We start from the raw sequence: 11,150 nt of genomic DNA, 5'->3' as shown, positions 1-11,150 counted from the left end.
TCAAGGTCTGTGCTAAATGATAGCCTGGCTAAAAATGTTAGCTCACATTCACTGGCAGGTGGAGGACGGAGCTAAGCCACAGCAAGGCAGCGTTAATGCAGGGTCAGTTTATCTTGATAGGGGTTAATCTGAGATCCATCCGACGCACTCTGCACAAACTCTGACCTCTTCCACTGGGGAGCAGCAGCTGATGAACCAAACCCAAATCCATTCTAATCGATTCAAAATGTTCGCACTTAAATAAATAAACGTCCAGAGCATATTTTCTGTCATATTTGGATGTACGAAGGAGTAAAGTGATAATTATTTCCGATCGTGCAATCTATCAACCATGTCAAAACATGTCAAAAGAAGATTGAGGCAGTAACAAAATATTTCGGGGATCACAGATGGCTCAGAACAGTGGAAGCAGAATTTAACCTGATCCTACCTGTTGTTAAACTGGATGTAGTGCTGAAGCAGGGATGGTGGCCTGGTGTTGGGGTTAGCGTTGCATTCTGCGAGCTGTGTCGTGTTTCCTGGAGAAGAGAGTGAGACCCTGCTGAAAGCAAAAGCATAACAACACCAATTAGACAATAAAGGACTGCAAGGACACTAATGTAAGGACAGCACAGCCACTTCATCTACAGATTTAAGATAGAGCCTGGATTTAGTTTGACATGAATTGTAGGTAAAACTCCAGGCTCTGATCAGATTTGGTTCTTATAGATGTAAATAAGAAATAAATCCAAGCTCCCAAAATACAACAGCAGCCATCAGACTGAAGACATCTGCTTCTTTACTGTGGACCACAGTCATATAAGAGGCTTATGTTCCTTTAAAAACAAAGTTTACCTCCAGTATAACCGATGATAATCAGCAGATTCAAACTCATTCTTCAAAAAACACTTCCTCTGTTGGTTATCTTTCATTTTTAGTCTTTATTCTACCATTATAAAGCAGCTTTGGGAGTGAGTCTAATGTACCTGGTGCCTGTGGACCTGTCTCACCAGCTTGCAGCTGCCTCAACCTCCGGAGGTGAGACTTGCCATTGTAGTGCAGCTGGGCCTGAGCGTCAGAGGTGAGCTGCAGGTTACACACTTCACACAGGGCGTAGGCCACAGGCTGACCTGAGACCAGCCAACAGGGGGGAGTCAGACCTTTGCTCACACACGCTTTCATCCACAATGATATTCTAAGCAACAAAGGAAGCTTCTTTTCTTACGCATAGCAAATGCCAGTGAACCACAAAGGATGATGACGTAACATGAAGATAATTAAAGTGTGTTAGAATTTAAGAGGAGCATATTTAAAGGAATCTGTCGGTCACCTGTGGACTGCATCTGCTGGGCAGAGAGACTGAAGGCTGACCTGTCCATCAGCCCTCGGCACATCCCTCCAAATTCAAACACCTGCCCACCCTCCATTATTCGAGAGCGGTGCAAGCAGCCGTCATCCCTGGGGGGGAAGTACACGTTATTACCGTCGGTGTTTTCAAAAGTCCCTAAAATACACGGAGAAATAGAAATAAAAACAGAAAAGTATAAGCAGTGTTCATGTCAAGACTGGAACACAGATCAATCATGACACAGAACAGACGTCTCTGCCGTGTGTGGACGGAACCAAACGCCAACAACTTATTACACAAATCACTGAAGATGTAAAGATAAAACGATGTGAGCTTGGGTGTGTGTGTTTGTGTGTGTGTCTGAGGCTCTGACTGGGTCGGAATGTGCAATCTTGGCGAAGCAGCTGCTCCCCTTCACTCAGAACACAGTTCTTGCCTGTTTCAGCCTGATTTCCCCCAGACTACTGCTCTTCAGGACTCACACGGAGAAACGGTAAAAAGATGACACTGAATGCTGAACGCTGATGACACAAGGCAGAGAGTCACAGAGTGGGACAGAAGAAGAGAAAGATGGTCAGACAGGGGGGCAGCACCGATGACACCGGATGTCTGCAGAACAATCGCTCATAGGGGCAATGATGAAGTAGTGAGTAAGAGTGTGCGTGTGTGTGTTCTTGAGTGCACATGCATATGTGTGTGCGCTTAGGTCAGTCCATGACTATGTCCATCTGTTCGCCTGTCAGCTGTGCCAAATCACAAGAGTGCAGACAGAACATAGACACAAATGTACACGGGCCTATTGGGCCGGCTCAGATTTATTTAGTTTTACTGCCATGACCCACATACAGCACACTTAGTCTTCACTTTATTGTGCAAAAGCTATTACTGCCCGAAAGGTTTGCACCAAGCAGAACGTCTCGACAGCATTAACGAGGAGGGTCGCTGGGACGCCACGCAAACCGCAACTGTGCTATATCTCTGAAGAGTTGGTCCAAAAGTGGGACTATTGAGAGCCGTTATTCTGGTGACCTTTACACCATTCTACATTGGATAAAAGTGCACTGCACAAATAGGAAGGTCACATGCTTCACTTAAACACTTTCTCATTTCCTTGTTCGCCTCATCGTGCTCTCCCTCCTTTTCTCACTCCACGAGCTGCATGAATTTAAGATGATGTTCTGTTGCAGCCAGTAAGCCGACTGCTGTGAACAATTAGCTATGAAACGCACAGAAACATGCACTCACATAGAGTGAGTTGGTGCTGACATCAGCTTTAGCGAGGAAGGATTAAATATATCTGCTCTTTGAGCTGGGAATTACAATACATTTACACTCAACAGCACATAAACAGGTTACACACACACACACACACACACACACACACACACACGCGCGCGGGTTAGTAAAGACACACGTTCAGAGGCATGCATGTAAATGCAGGTGGTAAAGCAAAGAGAAAGAAAATGCAAGCTACGGAGGACTCAGAATGAAAGTGTGAAATAACCCCTGTGCATGTTTGTGTGTGTGTGTGTGTGCGTGTGTTTGTGTGTGTGTGTGTGTGTCCGATTAAAATCCACAGCTGGCCTCTCTGATTACTGAGTTTTTAGTCAGCTTGGATTAGTTTTTCTCTTCCTGACAAACACACACACACACACACACACACACACACACACACACACACACAGAGGAGACCAGCAAAGTGATTCCTGGCATAAGTGAAAAGCTATCTGAAGTAAATGCTTTCATCTTCAGGACCGATCAACAAAGTGGAGTTTCAGCCTCTCTGCTCTTTTTTCCCTACTGATAACAGTTAAATGCTGCTGGACGGTTCTGCTCACAACTGTTTTCAAGCCTGTGATCTTCGATAATGGTCTAAACCCCTTTTTGATGACTAAACAGCACCAGATTCTGCTGCTTCAGTCGCTATTTACGCTCAGGGAATTATGAGTTTTTAGAAACTCATGCTGAGGTCCTTGTGGATACGGGCGGATTAGCAAACGAACCGCAGAGCCCCGGAGGTGATGCAAAAATGGATTGAAAGTACGAAAGAAGGCACAGCAGGACTGAAATTGGCACAGGTCCACATAAAGACATTACACCTGCATCTAATAATCCATGTGACAGAGCAATCGACTTAATTTGCAACCGTAAGAGGAGTTCGACAACAGCCGGACTGCACGATGTTGGAGCTGCAGAGTAAGAGAGAGAGCTGAGCCCCAGCAGTGAAGCAGGTGTCTGTTGGACCAACCTGTCCAGGGACAGAGACAGGAGCAGGCTACAACAGGTATCTCTGCAGCAATACCGACCCTGTTCCATCCCTGTCACCAGTCGGATTACAAAAAACAGTCCCTTCACTAACACCAGGCATTTAGCCAACACAGTGGAGGGGCAGATAACTGAGCTTTCAGGGCTCATCAAAGCCTCAGCACATACTACGCTGCTCTAGGTGACAGCGCTGACAAAAACGATCACGCTAACCGCTTTTATCTGTGAGGTTAAACAGTCTGAAGTGACAGAAGAGTTACATAAGGCTTCCTCAAAGAACAATTTTTCAGTCTACTGTGTGTAGCTCCCCCAGAGTGAGCACGCTATGTGTATGTATGGACAGTGGAAAATGTAACGTATGAATTGTTGTTGAGAGGTCACCGATTGAACATGAACTCCATATTGAGCAAAACCTGCTGCATTTTCCAGCTCTCTTACACTTGGTACTTGGTAACTCTTGGTACTTGAACTGACCCTTGATTTAAATGGTGTATTACAGGTACCAGGTCATTTATCTAAATTCTAGTACTTATCAGTACGCATTAAAGTCCTGCCAATTAACTATATGTTAAGCAAGCCCATCATCACCAATATAATCGTATAACATTACAATTCAAGCTTAAGAGTCAACATCAACTGACCCAGTTCTGATACTGCACATGTCTGGATATACTCATTTTTGTTTTTTCCACTACTAGCGTACTATTTTTTCTGTTGCCTGCCCATTGATTTTATGTCAGGAAGTGGATAAATGAGGGGATCTGATTGGCCAAACTCTCTGATTCCTGGAGGAGAGAAAGATAAAGAGGAGGAGATATGGAGGGCACTAATGTAAGTCCTTTTTTCCTGCTAGAAATGTCAGCAGAAACACCCCCCCCCCCCCCACACACACACACATAAGTAACCTGGGGGGATAGCAGGACAAAGAAACTAATGGAGATGTGAAAAGACAGAAAAGGAGGTCTTGGAGTGGGTGTCTCTCACCCCGAGGACAGAAGTTGGTAATGGCAGTGGTCAAAGACACACAGAGGAGTGACCTGCAGCAGCAGCCATGCAGAAACACACTGAGACATAGCTTCATATTCACCCTCGGAGGACTCTAAAACCTCCTTAATCAGAAGAAAAAAATGAAACCATTGGACAAAAAAATGCCCAACACATTAACTTTGTTGGCTTATTAAGATATTTTTAGTAAAAGTGGCCATTCCTGGTGTTGTCAGACAGAAATCCTTTCACAAACCAATAAATCCAGGTCACATGGTGTCCAGTAGTCAAACCCCATCTTCATCCACGCTTTCTTTGGCTGACATCCACCAGTTTCTCCCCGGCGGTCTGTGACCTCCAGCAGGCTTCACAAGCATAAAGCTCATTAAACCAAGTCAGTTCTACCCTCAAAACCTACATTGCAACAATTCAGACCTCATATCAGAAACTACAGGGTTATAAAGGTTGTCAGAAGGAAGAATTAGCTGACAACATTTCAGATATGAAGCTCACTAGTTTCAAAGTCAGGCTAAGGTTTAATTTACCACCATTTACCACATTCAGCGAAAAACTGAAAAGCTGCAGGAGGCTGAAACCCGATGAGCCTGTGAACACTTTACGCGCTTTCCTTTTAGCTAATTATCTTTTCTCTCTGTGAAGGTGCAGACTGGGTAGAGGTGTAGTTTTATTTAAAATGAAAGTGGCAGGCAGGGATGTTGCATCGTTCCACACACACATGCAGGTCTGTAGGTCTTCAGCTGGGTCTGTGACCTTTTCTCTGCACACTGGAAGATTTTCATTTAGGAACTGACGACATGAAACGTGTTTTCAGGAGCCAACACCTTCAGTGATTATTCAAGTAATAACATGTTATCTGAGTTAATGAGGCATTACGACTGATACTACTGATACTAATGAGTCTGGTGCGCTGGCCCATGAACAGTCTGACACAATCGGGGAGCTATCAAAGTCGGGGGCATATTTGCAACAGTCTGTTCACTAATCTTTTTCATATTAAAGCATTTTCTTACAACAAGAGGTCAGTTTGATCCAGAACTGACCTGTTACTGGGGACCAACCGGAGCACAGCACCCTTTTTGGGATAGAGCCTAACAGGGTCTCAAGAGCAAAAAGGATCATAACCATTACCGTAATTCTATAATATTTCTAACGATTATTTCTTGTGTGTAGACATTACGCACATGTACGCCAATACACACACGCACACATGCAGAGCACAGTAAGCAAGGTTGTGTTGTCCAACCTTCACATCAGAACAGCGTGACTTCTGTCTTAAAATAGCTGCTCTGTTCCATCAGGACCTGACACTTACTCTGCTGTTCAAGGTGAAACATGAAGCACTTCCATTTAGCTAATGAAGCTACTGATAACTGCCACTGATGTCAATGACAAAGGGGGCTGATGCAACTGGTTTATGTGGCCTCATTTCTTTTTTCCCAAATGTGAGACTCCTGAGAAATTTTTGAAAAAAACTTGTGGCCTTAAAGAGGGTATGGAGCGATACCCTGTTTAAGGTTAGTAGGGTGTTAAGGTTAGTAGGGTGTTAAGGTTAGTAGGGTGTGTTAAGGTGTGTAGGGTGTTAAGGTGTGTAACTTTAAATCTCTTAAAATTCCAACAGCTGCTCTTTTGATGACACCTTGTTTTTGTACTGCTGAGCTGTTTCTAGTTAAGAACATGTGCTAGTGCAAAGCTACAAAAGACAAGGTACAAATACTGGAAGAATGCAACAAGCACCTCAGTAATTAGCGTGTATCAATTCAAATATGGAGGGGAAAAAATGCAATTAAAAAAAAAATGTTATGCACAAATTTGTTTCCTGTCAACACGGGAAGCTTTAGAATCAGAAATAAAGCAGATGTTCCTTTATCACAAACCGTAAGGGATTAACTTAGACACACATGTGCATGCACAAATACTCACATACACATAAACACACAAGCACACACAGACACACAGACACACACACACACAGTATGTAGGTTGGCCAGCTGGCTATGCAGGATTTGGAAGAACATGATTGGGTGACCCAGAAGGGAATCGTGGGAGTGGGATTATAAACCACAGATAAGTAAGTGTATGTCCATGTATGCACGTGTGTTATAGCTCAGTTACTCTAATCTGTAGTGTAATACTAACACGTAATTTTCAGAATGGCTACTGATGGCCATCTGACTGTGGGCAACATTTGGAAAACACTGAACAGCTGTAAACTCTATGTGGCTGTGTGTGTGTGTGTGTGTGTGTGTGTGTGTAAGTGAGAGATGGGGAGCTTCAGATAAACAGTTACTGTAAATGAAAGATTCCACATAACAGAGTCAGGTGTCATGTTAAGAGGTTTGACTATGAACACGCTGTTGCTATGGTGGGTATAGGCATGTACCTCTCTCCCTCTAGTATCTCACACACACACACACACACACACACACACACACACCACACACTGCACGGAGAGAATTACTCCTGCATGTACGGAAGGTGGTGGGTATCACACTGACCTCATATTGAGTAATTTCTAGTTCAGTTCCAGTCTTGGGGCCTTTCTTTGTGATGTCTGAATGCTCCGGGCTCCAAAGAATAAAAACATGTACATCAGCTTGATTTAAGACCCTACATCGATCCTGGGTGTGAGTGTGGGAATGAAATAGTGTTTCCAGTAATGAACTGGCCGCCCAGGTGTATCCATGTTTCTTTCCCAATGACTTCTGGGACAGACTCCAGCGCCACTTGTTATGTGACAGTTAAAAGAAAATAGATGTATGGATGGTGTGGTTGTCAGTTGTTTCTGCATGGTACCCCTGTTACCCTTGTTAAATCGATATATTTACAATATCAATGTATGAAGAGATTGTTTTTAGTTTAGTGACCCATGAGTATCCATGGTAACTGAGAAGCCATGTGGACATCCTACCCGCTGGACGGCACGCACCATTGTAATAATATGATGGAAATAAGTACGCAGATATTGGAGTCAGAGTGTGGATTATATGATGTTTTGAATAGGGGGATAAATATTCCTATTTATTCCGATTGACAGCAGATCTATGAACAGCTGACACAGTTTTAACAGACGAGGGCGAAGCCTCAGCGCCGCTGTCGGAAAACACTGACCTCATACGAAAGAGGAGAAGAAAGCTATGACATCATTTCCTTCTTAACATCCTGACTCATCAAACATTTAGCACCTGCTGCACTTAACTGATGGAGGAGGAAAGACGAGACAAACCTTAACCTGGTTTTTACACGAAACAAAGATACAGGTGTGGGTGTGACCGTGAGGGGGCGGCGATGGCCACAGACACCCACGGACGCCCACAGACGCCCACAGACGCCCAAGGGCACTCTTGAGGTTTGCAGCTTTATTGGAAATTTTGCAATATTTCCAGATGGTGTTGGCTCATGACCATAGAAATAATTGATTTCAGTGTCTTCTAATGATTCATTAGTGGAAATAATAATAATAGCACTTCTTTGATGAGCAAATCCTTGATGAGCCTTGGTGATCGTGCACTAGTTTAGTGGTACCCAAAGCAGCATGTTTAGCATGTTTACTTGCAGTCAGACCACTAAGTAACTATGTGATTTATCATCCAATTAGCTGGTTAACTTAATTAGGATGAATATGTTCACCATTAAAATAGGCATTAGTTGCAGCCCTGGAATATAAAGGACAACTGACATTACATTGAGACGACTCCTGCAGGCACCTGACAGCCATGATGAAAACATTGAGCGTATATGTGTCAATGTGACCTTGACAACCCGCGTCTGCCTGTATGTATTTGTGTTAATACCTCAGAGACAGAGATACGAGTAGAAGAACACTTCACAACTGCTGTCCTATATATCCTCGCACCCACGCATACACACGCATACACACGCATACACATGATGACATACAGTAACTAGTTTTTATTAAGATCTTTCCTCTCTTTTACACATGATAGGAAAAAATAATTAAAAGTTCCACAGACAAGACAGGCACAGATGCTGACTAATGAACACACGTGAGTGTGCACATGCGCACACCTGTAACCAGACCTGCACATAGGCCCATAAATCACAACAGACAGAATGAGAACAATGAGAACAGACGGCAGCACAGACATATGCAAGCATTCTAAAAGAGCTGCTATTATTGTACAGGTGTGCACATGCACAGAAACACAAAATGCATTTAATACCAAACACACCTCTGAGAGTAGTGTGTTTCATATTAAATTCATTTTGTGTGTGTGTGTGTGTGCGTGCGTGTGTGTGTGTGTGTGTGTGTGTGTGTGTGTGTGTGTGTGCGTGCGTGCGTGCGTGCGTGTGTGTTTTGGGGGATTAAATGTGGATGTCTGGATGGCAGAAGTGCCTCCCATATCAGGGAAATGCTGTACAAGTGAAGAATTAAGGCTCCACTCAGGTCTCAGGTGTTGCCACCCATTTAGAAATGGAAGGAAATGAGCCTGTAAATCACTGGATCTACGAGGCAGGAAGTGGGATCACGCTGACTGGTAGCTAACTGTTTACGTAAAGCCAACATATGTTGTGGTTTGAACGTAGTTGAATCAATAATGTTGAACGTGTGAATCAATAATGAGGATGACACCAGTGTACATGTTGTCTTTAAGACTGCTCAGTCTCCCAGCTTGACAGTTCCCACAAAACTGTTTATCACAAATAGGTTTATTTATATTTTACCATACTGAATGCACAATTATATAAGTAACAGGAACAAAATAATAACAAACCTTGAAATGCATGAATGGACTAAACCTCCATTGGCAATATTTTGCTGATGCTGTGTTATAATTAATAATAATATAATTAATAAAACTTTTTAAGGTTAGCAAATCTCTGGTCTGCACATTAGGAAATCAAGAATCAATTAGACAGACAGACAGACAGACAGACAGACAGACAGACAGACAGACAGACAGACAGACAGACAGACAGACAGACAGACAGATAGATAGATAGCAATTAAGTTTTCTGCTCTGCTTATGTCTAAACTGTAGAGGGTGCTACAGTAAAGGATCTCTCTCTCTGCACGCGCACACACACGCACACACACGCACACACACACACACACACACACATTTTTACCGAGGTGAAAATGAAGAGGATCACTACAGACAACTGGTGAAACTGAACAGGTGAGCAGACAGTGAATCATCCTCCTCCTCCTCCTGAAAGGAGCATCACAGCATCTACAGATGATTTTTCACTTTTGTAAGCAAACTTTTGCATCTTTCAATTCACGGGCTATACTAAATTACTGTAACCCATGAAAGTGCCGAGCTTTTACAAGCCTTTTTCAGTCCTGTAGCACCACAAATGTTCCCTCTCTAACTGGACATGCTTCTGTATGACTGTTACTTCGATGTGTTGACATCTCTCACACCTGTAAACCTGCTATAACCAGTCTTTGTACTCTTGCTGCTCCACTATAACCAGTCCATTTATCCACTGTGACCCAAAACAACCGAAGGGATTCTCAGCCACCTCAGTTTCAGTTTAATGTTTCAGGTTTAATCAATAAAACCAACATATCATGAGCAATATGCAGCTCACCTAAATGCACCACAGAATGGCAGCGTTCGTGTTGTGTTTAAGGACACGGAAAATTGAGAGTCAGCAAAATCACAAAAACACTTAAGTAAATTAAAAGAATAGAAGAAAACGAAGCCAAATGAATCGGGAATAATAGTAATCAGTGTTTCAGATTAAACAGGTTGAAGGTTCCTGTGTAAAATTTTCATACTCAATTAAAAGTTGAATACCAATACGGATAACACGTGGTAATATAACGCCAACTAAATTAAGCTTCTCCTTTCTGATTACTAATAATAGTCGAATAACATGTATGGAAGCAAATATCCCTGAGCTGTTTAATGCTATATTACTGTATCTATAACATCAACAAGCGCTTATATATTAAAGTTAATGATGCACAATAAATCATAGATTGTAATTTCCACCAAATTTTAATTTGAATACGTGACATTATGTTTGTCTAACAACAATCTAGAGGCGTCAATATTCGCATTTACCTGCAGTTAGTAATAAAGTATCTGCTGTTTGATCGGATCTACTCACAAAAGTGAGATTTATCGCCTGTGACTGGGGGAAACAAGTTGAAAGTGATCTGGAGGAACATCCGCGACGGGCTGGCGTCGACTACGGTGCGTTTCTGCTTCAAATTCTGCACCGTTCGGTGGATTTTAGCGCCTCTCCACGGCCAAATTCACAGGCGTCCGTGGAAGGTGAGGAGTGGGAAAGTGAACCAGACAAAGGTGACAACACGGGAGAGGGAAGGTGACTTACCGGAGGAGGAGGAGCAGCAGCGGGAGGTGATGGGTAGGTGAAGATAGTGGAGTCCTGCAGGTTCCGAGCGCTCAACTCCGCTCACAAACAGCGCGAGCCGCCGATAATGGAAAAATAACCGCGTCTGTCCTCCGAATGAAGTTTGATTGATCAAGTATCGATCTGCGCTCCATTCAGACATCCAGCAGGTAGAGGGACAACTCCGGAGAGCTGCGCGCGCTGCGCCGCACCGCACCGAGCGTAG

At 43.4% G+C, this 11,150-nt stretch overlaps 1 protein-coding gene across 2 annotated transcripts in view; it reads right to left on the bottom strand.

The window, feature by feature from the left end:
• Positions 1 to 11,150, bottom strand: part of znf385b (zinc finger protein 385B) — a 22,879-nt gene extending 11,729 nt beyond the window's left edge. Inside the window, exons 1-4 of one of the 2 annotated variants that reach the window (XM_057025181.1) lie at positions 10,907 to 11,150; positions 1,310 to 1,437; positions 966 to 1,109; positions 431 to 541 (exon numbers count right to left, since the gene is read on the bottom strand). In XM_057025181.1, the coding sequence (XP_056881161.1) occupies positions 431 to 541; positions 966 to 1,109; positions 1,310 to 1,406 (352 nt within the window). In that variant the 5' untranslated portion in view covers positions 1,407 to 1,437; positions 10,907 to 11,150. The remainder of the gene's footprint in view (positions 1 to 430; positions 542 to 965; positions 1,110 to 1,309; positions 1,438 to 10,906) is intronic. The other variant, XM_057025190.1, reaches the window with a different exon arrangement.

Source organism: Takifugu flavidus, chromosome 1 (genome assembly GCF_003711565.1).
Source record: "Takifugu flavidus isolate HTHZ2018 chromosome 1, ASM371156v2, whole genome shotgun sequence".
Classification (NCBI taxonomy): Eukaryota; Metazoa; Chordata; class Actinopteri; order Tetraodontiformes; family Tetraodontidae; genus Takifugu; species Takifugu flavidus.
The sequence above is the reverse complement of the archived record's forward strand: the minus strand, read 5'-3'. Positions and strand labels throughout refer to the sequence as shown.